The 19,418-nt window shown below is 42.9% G+C and overlaps 1 protein-coding gene and 1 long non-coding RNA gene across 13 annotated transcripts; one reads left to right on the top strand and one right to left on the bottom strand.

Moving 5' to 3' along the window:
- Positions 1-2,939: 2,939 nt before the first annotated feature.
- On the bottom strand, positions 2,940-10,257 carry LOC123182589 (uncharacterized). 11 transcript variants are annotated; one of them, XR_006492256.1, is made up of 8 exons: positions 9,920-10,257; positions 9,689-9,812; positions 6,883-8,965; positions 4,881-6,705; positions 4,490-4,619; positions 4,081-4,389; positions 3,456-3,550; positions 2,940-3,170 (listed from the first exon to the last, which is right to left on the bottom strand). It is a non-coding gene; the product is annotated as an uncharacterized lncRNA (long non-coding RNA). The 11 variants fall into 11 exon arrangements; XR_006492258.1 differs by adding an exon at positions 9,517-9,598 and having other exon boundaries at positions 3,456-4,619; XR_006492262.1 differs by adding an exon at positions 9,517-9,598 and having other exon boundaries at positions 3,456-4,619; positions 8,859-8,965.
- A 3,057-nt stretch (positions 10,258-13,314) lies between these two features.
- LOC123172650 (bZIP transcription factor RISBZ1) lies at positions 13,315-17,819 on the top strand. Of its 2 annotated transcripts, XM_044589605.1 has the most exons (7): positions 13,315-13,432; positions 13,498-13,934; positions 14,560-14,650; positions 14,828-14,948; positions 15,626-15,701; positions 15,794-15,919; positions 17,217-17,819. In XM_044589605.1, exons 2-7 carry the CDS (start codon positions 13,518-13,520, stop codon positions 17,595-17,597), a joined length of 1,212 nt encoding a protein of 403 aa, XP_044445540.1. In that variant the 5' UTR covers positions 13,315-13,432; positions 13,498-13,517; the 3' UTR covers positions 17,598-17,819. The 2 variants fall into 2 exon arrangements, with proteins under 2 accessions (XP_044445540.1, XP_044445533.1); XM_044589598.1 differs by having other exon boundaries at positions 13,343-13,934.
- Positions 17,820-19,418: the final 1,599 nt, after the last annotated feature.

Below are 19,418 nucleotides of genomic sequence, written 5' to 3'. Positions count from 1 at the left end.
GTAATACACATATGAATTCACCTAGGGTTTGGTATTACAAAGAGATGAATGGAGTAGCTGATATCAAGGACGTGCATGATGATGATGATGATGATAGACGTTGAAGTCTCCTTGATTGAGGTGTTGGCGTGGCGGTGCTCTTCTACCGATTCCTCCTCCGGATCCCTTTCGAAGGTGGGGTGTTCTACTTTTCTTTTCTCGAATACACACGAGTGCGCGTATCATTCATTAAAGAAGGGGGGAGGGACTCCCAAGTCTTATGTACAACATATTTACATGCCGAATTTTATCCGGCACCACCCAAAGTCATCAGCCTCTCGATATTGCCTACCCTCATCCACCTCAAAACCTCTTACATTTCCTTTCAAGAGGCCGTCTTTAGCCCACAGCCTACCCTCGTCCCTAATCCTGGGAATTGTCGCCGAGAGGGAAGGTGTCGGGCCGTCGAACACAATGTCGTTGCGGTGTTTCGAAATCATCCACATCGTGAGTAAGCATAGGGCCCTAGTGGACTTGCAGTGCATGGTGGTACGCTCTTGTCTAGTGCACCACTCCCCAAGACCTTCATCTTGCTTCGGCTCAAAATCTTGCCTGCCCGTCGTTCTTCCCATCCAATGCCAGACCTGCTTCGGAAAAACGCATCCCACAAGGAGGTGTTGAATGGTCTCCTCGTGTTGATTACAGAGCGGGCAGGCTTCCTGATGTGGTAGCCCTCGTCGTGCTAGCCGATCAGACATCCAGCATCGGTTCTTGAAAGCCAACCACGCGAAGAAACTGCACTGCAAGGGCGCTCTAGATTTCCAAGTGAAAGCCACCGTCGGGGCAACCGTGCGCCCCATGAACCTGGTCGCATAAGCTGACCTCGCTGAAAACTGCCCGTCTTTCTCCCAGGTCCAAGTGACCACGTCCTCCACATCCTCCGTGAGCTGAACAGAAGTTATGAGAGGCCACAGCTGTAGGAATTCCTCCAAGGCCTGCGTGGTTATGTTGGGTCCCAAGTCACTTGCCCAGCTATTGTGATGTATCGCCTCCGAGACGAGATTTGATCTTTTTAGCCGATCGGGCACTAGTCTATGCACTGTCGGGGCAAGCTCCTGTAGCCTATACCCATTGATCCACCTGTCTTTCCAAAAGAGGGTTCTTTTTCGTTACCCACCGAAGTGCGCGCCGCTGCCCGGACCAACTCTAGAGATTCCGTTGGCACCGGGATGTGGAATTTCGCCCATGACCTGTTATTGTCTGCCTTCTGCAACCATGGCCATCTTGCCCTCAACGCTTTGTTTAGCCATTGCAGGTTGGGGATACCAAGTCCACCTGCCCATTTTGGAGAACAAACCATGTCCCATGCGACGGAGCAATTGCTGATGGCAATAAGCCATGCATGTGGCCGTGTGGTGGCGAGTGTGCGTGCAAACTACAGCAGTATTGTGTTTAGTCGAGTCAAATGCATGCACGGGTTAGTTAGTGGCTGCATGGATAAGTTGTTAGCTGGGAGGGATTCTAGGGTAGTTACCTGGGCGTGCGGTACGTGTAGTTAGTGGCCGAACGTGCCGACTAGTTAGCACATGCGTGAGGCCATCCCCTTGTATATATGTTGCATATCAAGCAATGAGATAAAGTCCGTGAGGGCTGGAGAAACAATGTAGCCACTGTGTGATCGCCAAGGGAGCCTCTTGGCAAAGCTTGTGAGTTCTTCCTTGGTGCATGTGTGCATGGGTGTGCGTGGAGTTTCTCCTTGTGTGAGGCAAGAGGTAGAAGAAGAGCGGCGTCGATGGAGGCGGCGCCAACAATTGCCACCCCTCGCCTCCTTCTTGCCACACCACAGGAAACCGCGACAAATCTTTGCGAGGGCAGCTAGGCGTTTTTGCGGGGAGGTCCAGTGCCAGCATGGAGTGTACCGGAATCGTGCAAAGGACTGACTGAATGACTAATAGCCTACCACTTTTAGGTAGAGTAGCGGCTTTCCAAAGAGGCAAGCAGTCTCCAACATGATCCACCAACGCTTGTAACTGAGCTGCAGTCTGCTTTCTGAGCGTCAAAGGCAGCCCCAGGTATTTGCAAGGAAAGGGTGCCACTGGGCATCCCAGCATAGGTGAAACCATCATCATTTCTTCCTGAGAACATCGTATTGGCAGTGTCGCACTCTTTGCCATGTTGGCGATCAGGCCCGAGGCATGTCCAAACAGCCGTAGGATCGCACCACAAGTTGTTGTTTCAATGCTATTAGGCTTGAAGAACACCATTACGTCATCAGCTGATTGTCACGGTTATGCCCTCTTTGTTCTTCTTCTGTGAGATCTGATTGTCAAAGGTTAAATAGTTGACCAGGTGTTCTACTTAAGGTTCACGGTTATGCCCTCTTTGTTCTTCTCCTGCGAGATCTGATTGTCAGAGGTTAAATAGTTGACCAGGTGGTGGCACCGTACGGTACAAGCATTGGTACGAACGGGCAGTGCCCGTACCGCATGTCGCCCTCTCCTCTGAAACACCATGTGTGGATGGTTTTATTCCCATGTGATCTTCTCTTCACATGGTAGGTTATTATAAACATCAATTAGCGTGATTTTCACCCCAAAAAATGTGTTTTCCAATCAGTGCTCGAAATATCCTTCACCTTTAACGACACTAGATGACCTATCGCGCCATTTGGCGCGCAAGACAAACTTGAACCAAGAACTAAAAGAGATCCCTTTGCCTTTTTTTAGCATACGGTTTTGATGTATACTTGTTTATCAAGTGCTATGAATCAATATAGAAATATTTTGAATTGTTTGTTGTGTAGGAAAGGCGAAAGCCCACTATGAACTGAAAGCAATTATTTTGATAAACTTAGGAGTGCACATGGGTTTTTATCATATAATGGCCTTGCTTTCGAGTGTATATGATATTGAAAGAACACAAAGGTTTGATATCATAGATAGCCAAATACGCGATTCAAATAGTTTTTGACACAGGTGATACATTGCAGTTAAGTTAGTACTACATGGTAAGATAGGATGAAATGTTTGGTTTTGTTGGCAATTGATACATTGTCCTTCCACAAGGAGAGATTGTGTCCATCTCTATCACTGGATTCGTAGGTCTCATGGTCTTTGATGGTTAAATGGAGCCTCTTGACAACTTCTGCAAGCATGTATTCTCCTGTTTATTTCACCATGGATTTGTGACAGCTGAAACGCATAGGAGCAGTATAGATTAATGTCCTGGAATTTATCAAGTGACATATATGACTACACTTTTGAAGATTCTCTATATGACTACACTTTTGAAGATTCTCTATGGGCAATGTAGAAGATCTAAGTCAGGCTGCTGAACCAACTACAAAAATAATAATATTTAGGCAATATTTCAAGTGAATGGGTAAGGAATTAATAACATGGAGAGCTGCACTATCATCATTAACAGAAGGAAAAAGCATAGACAATGAAGAATATTTGTCTCAGTTCAGAACATACATGAACATGACTATAGACACACAAGATTTATTTTCCATAATATGCACAATTTAATTTAAAGAAATCCATGTTGCTTTATAGTAGGAAGAACACACCTGCATCGACAAAAATACAAAAATGTAAGATCCGAATAACTATACAGATAGGCGACACAATAAAATGTAAGACATGTCAACATAGAGCACTGTGTCCAGGAGCAGTTCTTAGGAATAGCAGTCAAATACATCATATAGTAATGGGATCCAACACAATCAACCCATGGTACCTTTTCTACAGAAAAAACATACAAAAATATGATATAAATGTTTCTTCTAATCTTCTCTACCAAATATTATCTGTCTGATCATCGTGACTATGATCAGTCTAATAAAATATGCAAGCAATATGATTACTACGAAAAAGATGGACACAAATTTGTGAGCTTCCTTGTGCACAAATCAGAATTCATGTGTGTGGTTATTGTTGGTATACATAGTGCTGACTGGTCTCTTATACAACAAGGTAGACGCAGAAGGCAGAGTAGACTATGAAAATCAAAGTTACTGGGTTGCAGCTTTTTAAATACCCATGCTTTGCAACAACAGAAAAAATCACTTTAAATCTATGAGAGAAAATAATGTATTACCGACAGTATGGAGGGGAGGATGAAGGAGCAGCTCCCTCACTACCTCCTCTGGCCGCCTCTTCAATTTCATAGCCATTCTCACAACCACTTTGAAATATGAAAAGGTTGAAGTACATAATAATATAGGAAAAATATTTCATAACCATTATCCCGAGGTGCACTCTTTTGACAATGATAAATATTATCCATATATTGGATAATGAAAAGTACAGCACATAAGCATACACTCCTTATCACCAACAATATTTATCATTAGCCCCCAAAAAAGTCTCAAATCTCATGTGCGTGACTTAGAGCCATGATACATACCTACGGACAAGTGAATAATTAATAGGCTATGCCTACGAAGAACAAACAATAATAAAACAACATCTGACACGGTAGATTGGTGAAGAACAGAAACAATTACCCCTGTGAAATATTTTTGTAGCACTTAATGAGCTTCATGACACGGCAGGAGTATCTATCATTGGTGTCACATGCCTTAGAGCCATCCACAACTTGATGGAACATTCACCATGTACCAACATGATGAGAGCCTGTATTACATACATCTAACATTATTCACCAGTTGTGAAAATGGATACCAAAGAACAACCAACTTATCAAATTTGTTGAAAAGTAATCCAGAAATTGATGCCTAATGATCAGACTCAGGCCTCAGTACAAACAACGCCATATCGTTTTCTACCTCCAAAAGTAGTATATATGTTTCAGTGGCAACCAAAGAAGCTCCAGCAGCAACAAATAAAATAAGGGGAACCAAAATAAAGAGGCATTCCTCTGATGAGTTAACATACCTCAACACACATTCCCCCGGATCTCTCCTCTCGGATAGAGACCAGTCGAATTTGTCCCATCGGATGCCACCAGTATGTGTTCAAGACCAGCAGTGACAGAAAGGAACCAATTATAACAATGACAAATCATTGAGCTAGCAGACGAAAATGAAGGAGCCAGTAAAATGAACAATCAAAATGTACAAAGAGCTAAGATGCTACAGGATGGAGGCGACTACGACACTACGCCCAAATTTTGTTATTTATATTGGCCTAATTATTTGACGCGGATCTTTGATGTAGCTCTGCATTTGAATTGCTTGTCTGCGGCAACAGAAACTAAAACTAAAAAGATCAGGGAAATAAGGGGACAAATATTGTACAAACCAAGCATTCAAACCACGCACGTAAGAATATTTAGATGCCGATTGGATCATAAGAGAATAGATATTTTCGTATGAAATTGATATATAGCATTATGAGAAAGGCATGGGATTAGATTACGATAGCTTATTTATACTACGTTTATCAAGAAAGCTACACATAGGTTATGCATATAGACAGCTTCGATCATTTAGCTCGTGGTGAGTAGTGATGAATATCACGTAGTCATCGTTGCAGATGCCATCGGTATCGAATATGACTTCATCATCTAAGTAGCTCTTCATGGTGGGTGTGTCTGGTGGGTTGCCATTGCCAAAAATAAAAATGCCTTCCATACCATCATCCAACCCCTAATAATACTTGTTTGGTTCCTGTAGAATGTTCTCTAATTATAAGTTGCATCATTAAGGTGATCTGCAACATATCTTATATGCGACAGAGTATGACCCTTTGCGCCCCTGACGCAAAAACCAAGAGAAAACCAGGCATTCAAACCATGCAAGAGTAGTTTAGAGATTGATAATAAAACATGAATATGTATGAGCAAGGCCTCAGGAACATCACTTAACTAAAACATATTTGGTTCTAATGGATGTACTAAGACATATTTGGTTCTAATGTAGGTACTGTCAAATATGTAGCAAGCAAGCTTCAAAGTGGCTACAAAGCTTAAATTAAAACATGAGAAATCAGGCAATTTCTTGTTTGCCACTTGAAGGCCATGTTGAAGAAGACAACGATGCATAATTACTACCATAAGCAACTACGGATGGAGGCCCTCGGTGTGATACGCCAAATGGTCCTGCCTGAACAGTTTGTTGTCTCTTCTAAAAAAAGAACAGTTTGTTGTGCCCTAGTTGACACAACTTGGTTCATAGGTGACTAAGAAAATAAAGGAGAATGAAGTCATCAGAGCAGGTTTTATTTTTCTGACAATGCATCACAATCTTCATAGCACAAAAGAACAAAGTCATGTTTTGGGTCATTTTTGTAATCTTGTTTTACAACACAATGCTCCTCATACATTGTGAGTTCCTGAAATTAGACAGTAAAGGTTGTATCATTAATAACAGACCCTACAAATTTATTTTTTTATACTTTGGTCTAGATTAATATAAAACACCCTTGTTCGATGGCCTACTATTTGTAGCACAACGTTTAAAATGAGAAGGAATACAATATTAGAAACTTACCATGTAAGGGTTCCATTACTACATCGGCATGACTATAGATGGGTGCATAATTTGGAGGATAAGAGCCTGAGAAAAATGATCCTGGTAGAACAGAAAGCCTTCCCAATTGCCAACTGGAAGAGACATGCAATTGTTGCGCTGGTGGATACATGCTTGGTGTCTCTGAAAAAACACCAAGTCCTGGCCCTTCTGGGTGATGAAATTCATGTGTGTTGGTCCAAATTTACAATGGCCAAATTTCTGGCCCTTCTGGAGCACCCTTTCTCACCCTGCATAACGAAAAGAATCTTCTGCTTAAATGTCATTATTGACCTATAAATTTGTAACACAAACTGAACCTATGAAACTAAAGTTGCCAACTAATTAGGACTGGAAATAACAAACCCATACTCTGAAGGTAACTTAATATAAACAACGGCAAAAGAAGGAGGCAGCTAGCAACAAACCATGGAGCTATTCTTATTTTCGAGATAGGAAGCATAACGAAAAGCTTTTGAACTATAATATATACAGCACAAATCTTGGCAGTCAAAAACAGCAGCGCGTGTGATGACAAGAGAGTGCCACAACAACAAGACCTGTAATACAAAAGAAAATAACAAAGCAAGAACAACTCAGGCATGGAAAATACACAGATTAAGAATTCTACCAAGTGACTAATTAATATTGGGAACGTGGAGGCTGAAAAAATAAAAATAAAAAGAACAGGACACCATTCTTCCTTGCATATAACCAATCGCAGCGCATGCAAGCAGGAACATGAAAAATTCAGAAAGTGACAACTTCAAATGCAATGGCTTAGGCTAGAGCACACATGCGATAGCCAATTAGAGCACATCCAGCGAGAAGTTTAGCACAAGATGCACCAGATAGAATAGATAAACTGTACATAGTCACCCAAAACACATGGCAGAAACGGACAAACTTAAACACATTCAATCATTATGCATCTCAGAATCCAAAGAAAATAGAACTGAAAAGAGGAAGCACAAACTTTGGCAACGAACAACAGTACATGAACCAACAAGACAGTGGAAGAGTGACATGATCTGCAACACAAATGGAAAGAACATAGGAAACAGATCAGGCATAGAAAATGCATGAAAGTATATAAAATAACAAACAACGGTACATATAGATTAACTGAAATGCATTGGGTCAGCCCAAAACACACAGAACATGACCAATGAAAGCACATAAAAATGTAAATGCAGGAAAAGATGTGCAAGGTAGAATGGATTGGTGCCCGAGGTTGTGTCCTTGCCTGTGCAGTGCTCAAACAAATAGGCTGCAAGATTACAAATGTCACAAATTAATATTACAAAAAATGCTTTACTTTTATAGATCATACTTGTACAGGTTTGGACTGGAACATAAAATTAGCACCCACAGGGAAACAAAGTTCACGTATACAAATGTTACTAATTTCATTGCATCATTTCCATGTTTCAACTGTAGATACTTCTAAATACGTCTGTGTTAAAGAAGAAGAAAAATCTGTACCACATTATATACCATGGTGAATAATATTGTTGATCAGAGGGGGCAATAAACAGTAATATTTTATAAGAAAATATCTCTAAACTTCTTAAAGTCATTGGATTCAAGCTAAACTGTTCGCGACTTTGATAAGAATGAACGAATGTGTAAAAAAACTAAAGTTCCTAACACACCTTATGCTAGAATTTCCATATGAATAACTAACAGAATAAAAAAAATTATCGGGCATATACAGGACAGCAGTGCACTTCCACTACCTTGAGTTCCAAGAAGAATCAAATGATATTGATGGTAAATTGGTAACTGAATCTGCAGGTTACATGTATGGTTTTATGCTCTTCTGTTCTACCTAGGAAACTAATCAATAGCAAAAACTACTGGCATACACTATACAGTTTAGATTCACAATGCTGTAGGAGAAATGGCATTTTGAAGCATAAATTAATATCAATGAGCACCGAGTAATTTTCAAAAAAAATGCATCATAGATCAAGTATATAAAAACATGTTTAGTGATGTAAACACAACACCATAAAAAAATTAAAACACCCATTTAAAAGCTAGCCTGTCAAAAGTTCAACTGAACAGGTCACCATCGAAGGAACATATACCAAAACAAACCCATGATTCAAATAACTGAATAATTCATGCATAAAAAGACCATTAGAAACACTTATAAGCTCATTCATGACCAGCCTGTATTTAACTCCAGGTTGAGGAAACCACATGCATATAAGATTACTGGATGCCAACATGATCGAGTAAGATGTAAAACATGAATGAACAAATAGAGAGAATGCATTTGCATGTCCTGTGGTGTACTTGCCACCTACCAGGCCTCTGAGGTTGGAATCTGCCATTGTGCCAACATAAGGCATGATTACGGTAACACCCACAGGATCTCAAATGAAAGTGAGCTCACCACCTAAAGAAGGAACTCCTCCCCAGTGCTTAACGCCAGACTGTAAAGCCAGCTCCTTGTACACCACATCAATTTATTCCAACGTCTCGGTGTGTTTGCTGACAAAACTGGAGAGAAATAAAAGATGATTATAAATTAAAATAGTTTATAAGGAGTACAGCAGGTCCCTGTTCCGCTGCCAGATCAAGGATGGAGTAAACTAAAACACTTTGTTGTTAAAACTTCCCCTCCCTGTTCCGTGAATCGACTGACAAATTCTATTGCCAGTTTCTTCTCTTTGTAATGCATACATACACATAGAGAGGAGTATGTAGTATACAAGTTGTTGTTGCTCAAGCAATGTATATGTATGCACGTACATCTTATATAGATATAGGCTTGAGATTTCTATATAAGATGGACTGAAGAGGGGTGGACTGCAGTAGTTCTGTATAACCAACATGAGGGTGGACTGTAGTAGTTTCCCGATGGATGGGGATATGCTCGGCTTCAGGGTCCCATTTCTGATTCATGAGCCTCTATCTTAGGCATAGTAGGCCAATTTTGCAGTTGCATTATCGGCTGACACCATGCTTGCCCTTATAAAGTAGTAACCGAAATCAGGTAGAAATGATGTGTTTCCACCAATGAGATATGGTTGCCTAGTAAATCTGCTCACCATCATCAAGAGTTCAGTTAAACCTGCACCAAATCTGGGCGAAGGACGTGGCAGCTCGACCATGGGTATGGAGCAGAGAAGCCTACGGAGGAAACAAAAGATGGGGAATGCGGGGAAGGGAATCGGGTGGAAGAACGTGGCATCTCAACAGTGAAGAAAGTAATAACCTTACCTAGGGTTCCAGGCTGCACACCACTGTCGTCGTCCTCCCGAGACACCGTCCTTGGTGTCGCGTTCAAGTGCTCGAGATGGAGCCTTGTAGGATCGAAGGAGGCTCCCCTTGACCCGTGCTCCTCCTGCCAAGAACAGGTGATTAGCGATAGAGAAGGGGCAGGGAACGGTGGCAGCGCGAGTTAGCAACAGAGAGAAGGGGTGGATAGATGGGAGTGGTGTGGCGGCTCACCTCAAGCCATCTTCCTCGCTGGCCGTTGGTCGCTTCAGGCGGTGAATCAACCCGCACCGCCGACGCCGCTGTTGACCGCCACCGGAGAAGCATGCCTCCGTGCCCGCCGGTCGAGCCACCGCCAGGACGCCCGGTTCTCCTCTTCCTCCTCCAGATCCGGGGCTGGCGGCGCAGGAGAGGACAAAGACGGCTGGGGCGAGAGAAGACGACGGAGAGGGAGGCAGACAAGGTGTGGGGAGAGGAGAGGAGCCGGCGGCGGCAAGAGGGGATGAGGGTCGCGGGGGAGACGCGCCCATTGCCTCCTGCCCTTTTTCTCTGTTTTTTTCCTCGCGCTGCTCTCCCCTGCGCGGTGCGTTGTGCGCTCGCTGAGATTTATACTGCACGTGAAAAGACTAAAATGCCCTCGGCGGGGTGCAGAACTTACAGGCGGTGGCAGCAAAACTGTTCATAGCGAATTAGGGGCGACGTGGAGGGCTTGGTTCTGCCTAGCACTTCTTCAGGGTTTATATGTTCAATGGTAGAATCAGGCAAAAAGGACACTTGAATGTAGTAAAATTCCAAATATCTCACGACTATTATGCGAAAACAAAGGTTAAGAAGTGATGCAAAATGGGCTCATCTGAACTCCGGTCTATGGCATGACATTTACATTGTTCGTGAGACTAACATATGACATAAACTAGTTGTATCTCGTAGTGGGTCTATCCGACTCAACAATTCATGCAAGTGAATCACTTTGATTACATCCGAGTGAGTCACTCAGATCCCTATACGAGTCCATACTATTAGGTTAACATCTCTATGCCAGTCATCAACCGAGTCGTATACTAGTACGAGGATACAAGTTCGCATAACCTTATCAACTCTCTCTACATGCGTGCGCGCGCGTGTGTGTTTATACAATTTAACCAGTAAATTCTTATCCCATTCTTAAAAGAGAGTGGTCACATGTGGATCACATTTATTATTAGGTCTAACTTAATAACTTGAAAGAACATCCAGTTCACCGCGACACGACCACAAGCCCATCCCTTCAAAAACGCACTACCGAAGGACAGAGAAGCAATACCGTCACACTAGCATCCGAATAGATTTGAGCATCCATGAATGAAACTAGACCAAATGGGGATGCCTTGCCACCGCCGTCCATGGTGGTCGTGCGGGCTTTCCCACCGGCAGCCTCAAGCATCAGCATGAGAGCTGATGTTGGTTGGAAAGCCTGGGGTCTATATGGTTGTGCAACCATCTAAGTAGCGCACCGAACGTGACAACATGGGGGTTGTGGAAAGGGATTGTACTTTTTTGTGTCCTCGAAATACCAAACATTGGGTCGATACAAAACTGGAAGAGATAAATGTTGGACTAGGAAAATATGAAATTTTGGATGAGAGTAGTCCTATCATTATGGAAAACACTTGTCTTCGGCGTGCCGGCAAAAGCATGGGCTGGCCGCCTCACGCACGCGTTCAGCGCTTTTCACTTCCAGGTCCACTATAATGGGTGAGACCCCGTCCAGTGCCTTATCTCTTCCCCGTCCACTATTTTCTTTCCTTTCTTCCTCATCCTTTCCTCTTCTCTCTGATAAACAAGCCAAGTACCACATCATACCGATCTGCTGCTCCGGCGAGCTACCTCCTAACCTCATTAGATACCTTTTCTCCTGCGAGAGCCGCTCGCCTCAAGGCCCCCCACCATGCCTGCTGCGAACTACAGCCAGCGGCTGGGAATGATACAAGCAGGGGCAACCAGCGACCACTGGAGTTGCCACGGTTGTCACCAATGCTGCGGTGGCGCTGCCATGAAGACCATGCCCATGCGGTGGTTGGTGTAGTTTCCAGCGGTGCTACAACCGCGGGCACTAATGCTGCAACCGGTAGCAGGAGTTGTTGCGACCGGCGACGGAATTTGCTGCCTTGAGGCTGATGGTAATGGAGAAGACGGGAGCGGACGCGTTGGTGCTACAACCAGCATCCGGCGTTGCTGGAACGACAACCGCCATTTGCTACAACCGGCAGTCTTGCAACACCGGAGAGGATGATACCGCGTGCTGGAATCGGCCGTCACCCCGGGCGGCGGAAAAAAACTGCAACCATTCGTTGGTAAAGCTTCAACCTCCCGATGAATTTGTTGGAACCGGTATTCAATTTTGCTCAAACTGGCCAATTTTTTTCTACAATCAATCAACGAGAGTTCTTGCTAGTAAGTTTTTTTTGCTAGAACCGCTGTTCAATTTCGTTGGAACCGTGTAAATTTTTGCTACAATCGATCACCCGAGAGTTCTTCTTGATGAGTTGTTTTGTTGGAACCGGTGTTCAATTCTGCTGGAACCGGGTAACTTTTTGCTTCAACTGACAAATGGTGGATTTGCTACTTTCCAAGTTTTTTGCTGGGCACGACTATGTAAGTCGACGACCACAGCAACGCCGGTGGTGCTCCAACCATGGTGAACGTGCGCTGGAACCGGCGCCGCCGGAGCTGCAATGGCCTGGTTCCTGAGCTATGGACGCGACGTGCGGCGACTGCAAGCTTCAGCAGAAGGGTGGTAGGGGGCTACGACGGTGGTGCTGCAACGAGTAGCGGTGCAAGGGGACGGGGTGCTGCCACCCCTCGCCTGAGCGCACACGCATGTGAGCGAGAGCAGAGATGCTCACGGGGAACATGAAGGAGGGGATTTCCTGCTCACGTTGACCAAAGCGATAGGAAGGAGATGATTCGGCGACTGGCTACAAATCATCAGATCAAACAATGGGGGCTGACCGGCCGAAACATTGGGTCGGCGCGCCCGCGCCTAATACTGGCCTATCGGTATGGACCACGTTAGTGTATATAGGGTATAATAACGCATCCAACTCGCAAGGTCCGTCACCTATATTCAGAGAACATATTTATGTAATATATAAATTTAATAGGTAAAGTCGTTTTATCATTCTCAAAAGAGGGTGGCCCCGTGTGAGGAACACATCCTGAGCAAAGACGGGGAGGTTTCCACTCAACCTTTGTCGCTCTAGCTATAGTGTATATTAGAAGCTAAGTGTTTCTGTTACCTTTCATATACAACAATAATTTAAAGTTAGGAACACCTGTAAATCACATGGAAACGTAGGGCTCGCAACGAGGCAGAATAAACATGTCGTATTAGTGACACGTATTTACACTTGCTGTTAACACTTTTTGTTCTTTTCATAAAGGATATTTGTTTGCATTAGCGTTGTCATGCTAAACGAGCACATACACTTGTCTAGACGATGGTAGACCGTCAGAAAAGGTGAACATCTTTTGGACAACAGGAAGTATGACTAACGTGGCGCCGCGGCCGAAACTGCATTATCAGTTCAGCTGAATTTGTATCTATCTCGAGTATTCAAGACAGCAAAACCTTGTAGTAGTACTACTGAAATAAAATAAACATGAGAGGATCGCACCCTCAACCCATGGGTTAGCCATAGCCAAAACCCGTTCAGTGTTACCCGCGTGACTGGGCCTCTCCGTCTCTCTTCGCCGGTTCCCCACGGGGTTAGAAAGTTTAATCCATACCATTCCTCGCCCAATTTTGTTCTAATCAATCACCTTTGCCCCAGTTCCATTTCGGAAACCTTCCATGGAGCCCGTGTTCTTCTCACTGGAGGAGGCGATGCGCGAGCCCGACCCTAACCCCTGCCGGACCTCGTCGCCGCCGCTGGAGGCACACGTGCTCGCCGGAGGACTCGGAGGAGTGGGCGCCGGCAAGGTCGTCGGCGGTGGCGCGACAGAATGGTGCTTCCACGAGTCCGTGGACGAGCCGTGGCTGCTCAACGTCCCCACCGCGCCAGTGGCGAACCCCGAAGCTTCGACGCTTTACCCTAATCCCACGGCCGAGGGGAGCCGCAAGAGGCGGCACGACGTCCATGAGATGGTGGGCGCGGTGGAGGTCATCCCCACGCCGCCTGCGGCGAGCCCGGTGGTGGACCCCGTGGCTTACAACGCGATGCTGAGACGGAAGTTGGACGCGCATCTCGCCGCCGTCGCCATGTTAAGGGTACGCTACTAATCGAAGTACTAATCGCTTTATTTTAACCATCATCATAGTACAAATGAAGGAAACGATTTCTGATTTGTGATAAAAAAAATAAATCATACACATACGTTGACTAATTTTTTTCAAGAAAAAAAGGTCGAATTTGCTCAACGAATTAATATGCATGCAATATTTCAAGATTTGCTAAGCGTGACACCGCCTTTTCTGGAAATAAGTCGAATTTCCTCATATGTGAACCAGCCAATCCATTTTGTGTCCATCGGTGCTCTGGCGTCATCCATAACAAGAACAGCTAGCGTTGCACAAAAGAGTCATACTTGGTAAAAGTTCCAGAATGGGTATCTTTTTTACTAAATTTTGAAAAGAGGCAAATTTTTGTCAGTTCTCACGAGCTGGAAAAGGCATCGATTGGGAGGGTTGTGGCGACAGCAGGGAGAAAGGTATTGGAGTTAGGGTTAAGATGTGTGGAATTTTACATACGGAGGGAGGAGATATAATTTTCACTTTGTTTAAATATTCCCCTCAAGAAATTCTTTGTTTCCCGTATGAATATAGTGTCCCTAAAATATTAAGTGTGCATCTTTCATGTTTAACTTCCACTTTTGGCATGTAAACCCATGTACAGACCACTCCGGGAATTTGCCGACAAAGCTCCCATGACAATGGAGCATCGCAAAATCCAGATTCCATCCAAGGCTCAGAAAACCACACCGGAGGTACTCAATTGTGCCTAATTACGTCTTTGCTACTTATGAAACAATATTATGGAATAATATATGCTAAGCTAAGTTGACTGTGCATCACTTGTTTTCATATCTAGTTGTTTCGCTTTACTATTTGTGTGCATATGGGTAATGAGATTCATGTGCAACAAATGTCATGTGGTGCTGCAGATGTCAGTGTGCATCAGCTTAGCTCTTCCTCATTGGAGCCATCACCATCAGATGGTGATATGGAAGGGGAGGCACAAACAATTGGAACTATGCATATTAGTGCAGAGAAAGCGAATAAGAGGTAATATATGTTGTATATTTATTTCGTGGTCCTTCCATTCAATCCTACTTTTTGTACTATAACTTGTGTGTCCAATGTTTTTGTTTTCTTATGTGGAGATATCTGTATTGTTTTATCTTTAGTTTTCCCTACATCAATTTTGGTAGTCTCTTTGTGGCTTTGTACTGGATGGAGTTGGCTTATACCTTAGATTTTATCCAAAATTTTGATTGATTTTCATGCACCTTGGCATGTACTTAGGAACACATTTATGATTTTTTTATGCATTATTATCCATATAGTGGTACAAATTAATTTGAAACATTGCCACGCAATCAATCTTGCATATGGAGGGTGAATTCATATTTGTGTGAGAAGACGTACTAGATATATCTTATTTTGTTGTTGTTGGCGTCTTCATGGTGTGAAACCTGATTTAGCATGGTTAGGATTTTTGGTGGAGCTTGTCGTGATCACAAACTACAATTTTTTTTATCTCATGGAGTTTTATCCCTCCTCTTATTGAAATGGGTGTGCATGTCTCATGCACGTTAATGAAAATTTTACATTTAATTACATCATATGCCAAATACACCAATACCAATTATCATATTTGGCAAACATTTGTGAACATCTATTTTTGTTGTCGTTTAGCCCTCAAGTCCCGCCTTTTAAGCACATTCCTCATATGATTTCAGGAAAGAATCTAACAGGGATTCGGCAAGACGCTCAAGGAGTAGAAAAGCAGCTCATACGAAGGAACTAGAGGAGCAGGTCTGATATTTTAAACACTATTTTACTTCTCAAGATGAAAATTGCATACTACACGAGCAAGGAATCTGATGACCGCTGCTAAAACAATACAGGTCTCACTATTAAGAGTCGCAAATAACTCTTTGATGAGACATCTTGCAGATGTAAGTCAAAGATACGTTAATATCTCTATTGACAATAGGGTACTCAAGGCAAATGTTGAAACCCTAGAAGCAAAGGTATGTCTTGCTTCTACATTGGTGTGTTATACATATTGAATCCCGAATTATCCTCTAGCAAACATGTGTCAATGCGCATAGCTGCAATGAGTTTCAGTACGCCAATTAAATGTTGCGAGAATTTGAAGGATCAATAGTGTTGACTGGATGGAGGGGTGGAAAGGTGACTATCAAATTATATAAACGATAATATCATTTTAATGATATTGTTGAAATGAAAGGTATTTTAGTGTAATTCTATATTAACAATTGTAGGTGATGCGAGCAATCCAGAAAGTTGCAAGAACATCACAAACAATCAAGGCAACTGTGCAAACAAAGTATGAACAAAAATTAATATGCCCGAGAAAATAGGCGCGGAGATGGTGATGTAGACCTGAAGTTCAAATCCTTACAGCCTGTTTGTTTGGGGGGGAGTTGGAGCTAGGGAATGGGAGTTTAAGGTGGTTGGGACTAAAAATCTCTTGATTGGTTCATGGACTTGGGAATTAACAAGGGAAGGGGAAGGGGAATTAGGAGGCCCAACTCCCATCGATCTCTTCCCTGGGGGGGACCCTGGTAATTCCGCGAAGGAATGGGAGTTGACGCCTAGAAGAAAATTGTTACAGATTTATTGGCCCACCTCCCGCAAAGAAAGGAAAAAACTCCACGAAAATCCTACTACTTGCAGCGACATCATTTTTCCTCCAAATAAATCGGCCAGCCTAACTGCTTACTAATCTACAGATGCAATGCCGAGCACGAGCACATCTCATGCAAGAGGGGCACCCAGCAGCGTGTAGCCCATCTGATTTTGCTACGTAACAAAGTTCGACGCAGATCTATTTTCCCTTTCTATTCTCTTTTTTGCCTTCACATGTTACAGATTTTGTTTCAACATTTGCGTGTCCCCTTCTTTATCTATTGTTCATTAGAATTATTCCCACATATAATTCCCACCCCACACCAAACGTGGGATTAGGACTAATAGTCCACTTGCCAAGCCTAATCCCTCAGGCAATTCCCTCTCATAAATTCCCAATCCCTTTCCCTTAAACAACCAAACACGTTGTTAGGTGATTCCATGCATCCAATGGAGAGGCATGGGTACCAAGTCTTGATGGCCACAAATGTTTATCCTTCTTCTCCATCAGATTCTTGCATTAAATGTAGTAACGAATCAACTCGTGAATGGTGACAACCAATGCAACGACATAGTAGATTACATTCAACTCTAAAGAAAGAACAAACATAGTTTCATTGTGGACAATATATTAACTAGTGTAGGTGTTTAACATTTAACATGGTTGCATTGCAGGTAAAGATGGTCGAGGAAACTATGAAGAGGGTTACATGCACCAACAATTTTCCTCAAGCAATATCTAGCTCATCTCTCGGGATTCCTTTCAGTGGCTCCCCATTGGATGGTATCTGTGATAATCCATTGCCAACCCAGAACACCTCACTTAGCTACCTCCCCACTACAACAACAAATTTTGTTGTGAAAAACAACTACATCCCTGAGCCAGCTCCGGCATTCCAGATCCATGATCAAATGTCTTCGCTAAATATGCAACCTGTGTCATGCCTGGATCATCACCCACAAAGGATGCACATAGGTATTCCTACATCGACACCTACTCCGCAACGGGAATCTACTACATTGGATTCAAATGAAATAGTCAACATGATGATGTAGTAGGAATTATATGAGAGACCTGAGCAGGATTTTTTTTTTATATTCATTATTGTTGTTGACCGTTGGGGGTATTTATAGTTTGGCTTGTTAAGTGGACATTTCTTAGACTTGTTTAAGAAACATCTATTGTTGTTGTTTCAGAATAAGAACCTAGACATAGTTGGTCTCCGATAACCATATATTAAAGGTTATTGGACAATAAAGTGGTGTGGTTGAGTCAGACTTTTTATCTTCCACATGTTTCTTCATAACACTTTAATTATCTATGAACATCCCAGTATATGGTCGTTTATTTTCTATTAGGACGCTTTTATGGCAAGTTTTACTTTGCATATATTTCAAAAAAAACTTTTCCATATGTATTGCAACCCCATGTGTTTATGGTGTGCTGGAGCTGGCAAGTCTATCATGAGCAAGTCTTTAATAGGACTATCTAAAGGCATGGTTGATGAAGTCGGTTACATTCTCCCTTAGCTTACGGGTGATTGGGCAACAATATCCATACCACATTTATAACCTATACAAATGTAGAAGTATGAATTATGCCGAGATATCCTCTAATCAATCATATATTTATGAACTCTAAATAGGAAAAACGCGGATCTTACAGTTGTGTTGATGCATGAACGAATTAAACCAAGAGAAGGTAAATATCCTCCTAAACCTTACATGCACGACATCCTTGGAACACATCCAATCTCTCCATTCAAAGATCCACCAGCAAACTGAAGGCAAACAGGCCCAAGTGAGATAACGGAGAATATCACTAAACTTGAAGCCGTGCCCAAGGCTTGCATCAAAATGTACTGTGGGCAGGGGCATTGAATCTTATTGACTGACGAGTCATGTCCAAGGCTAGCATCAATACTGTGGGCATGGTTATGTGTTAATCTATCTCATCCGACTGGGGTTCGAAGTAAGACCAAAAGCAGCACACCTAATTTATTTCAGTTGTGCTAAATCTCATCCGGCTCTTCAGGGAATTTAAGTGCATGGAGTGGGAAGATACATACATTCCTTAATTTCTCTCCTTGTAGTGTTAGATGCAATGCAGGTACACATAAGTTTGTACTAAATTGAAGGACCGAATTAGCCTTAGAAATTATGTGCCAGTGTATGAATAAGCATAGTATAGTCCATATTTTCCGTGTTCTCGCTTCATATGTAGCTAAGCCGTAACTTGTAACCACGATAATAAACATTGTTCACTTCGTTAACACAATTGGGTGACTAGCGTTGGCCTCATAGCTAGAGCCGTAGAGCATAGTGATCCTGAGGTTGAGAGTTTTGAGCTTCTCTTCTCTCACTTGCGTTATTAAAAACAAACCTTGTAGTGATGAGAAGCTCTGTGACAACTTGTGTCCTCAAATCCCCACCTGAGTTCACGGGTGAACTGAGCAAATCTGAACCTCCCTCGATTTTTTTTCCTTTTTTACTTATTAATCCTCTCGATTTTTCCTTTTCTGCTTATTAATCATGGACCACTCTGAAGCACTCGGTTAGATGGCTGCATGGCAGCTAAAATCAATTTTGGTGTATTGTTTTTTTAACAAAGGAAATTTTCGTCTCATCTCATTAATTAAGAAGAGTTTTATAAGTTACCGAAACGGGCGAGAGCGGCCGAAAAACTCATAAGCTTACTTTCAGGGCATCAAGGATCTCAAATGTTTAGTGCCCGCCTTAGTCCTACTTGCTATTACACCGGGCATGAACGCCACGTTTCTAAAGACTCTTGCATTTGTCTCATTTCGAATCTCCCATGAAGCCAACATAACCATGGACAATATACCTTTCCTGACATTACTGTTGGCATTTACCATG

The sequence above is a fragment of the Triticum aestivum genome, chromosome 1D (genome assembly GCF_018294505.1).
Source record: "Triticum aestivum cultivar Chinese Spring chromosome 1D, IWGSC CS RefSeq v2.1, whole genome shotgun sequence".
In the NCBI taxonomy this organism is placed as follows: domain Eukaryota; kingdom Viridiplantae; phylum Streptophyta; class Magnoliopsida; order Poales; family Poaceae; genus Triticum; species Triticum aestivum.
Note: the sequence above shows the minus strand (reverse complement) of the source record. Positions and strands in the feature narration are given on the sequence as shown.

Coding starts and splice junctions, on each gene's coding strand:
- LOC123172650 (XM_044589605.1), top strand. CDS start 13,518: ATGGAGCCCGTGTTCTTCTCACTGGAGGAGGCGATGCGCGAGCCCGAC. Junction 14,651..14,827: donor CTCAGAAAACCACACCGGAG/GTACTCAATTGT, acceptor GTGGTGCTGCAG/ATGTCAGTGTGCATCAGCTT. Junction 14,949..15,625: donor GCAGAGAAAGCGAATAAGAG/GTAATATATGTT, acceptor ATATGATTTCAG/GAAAGAATCTAACAGGGATT.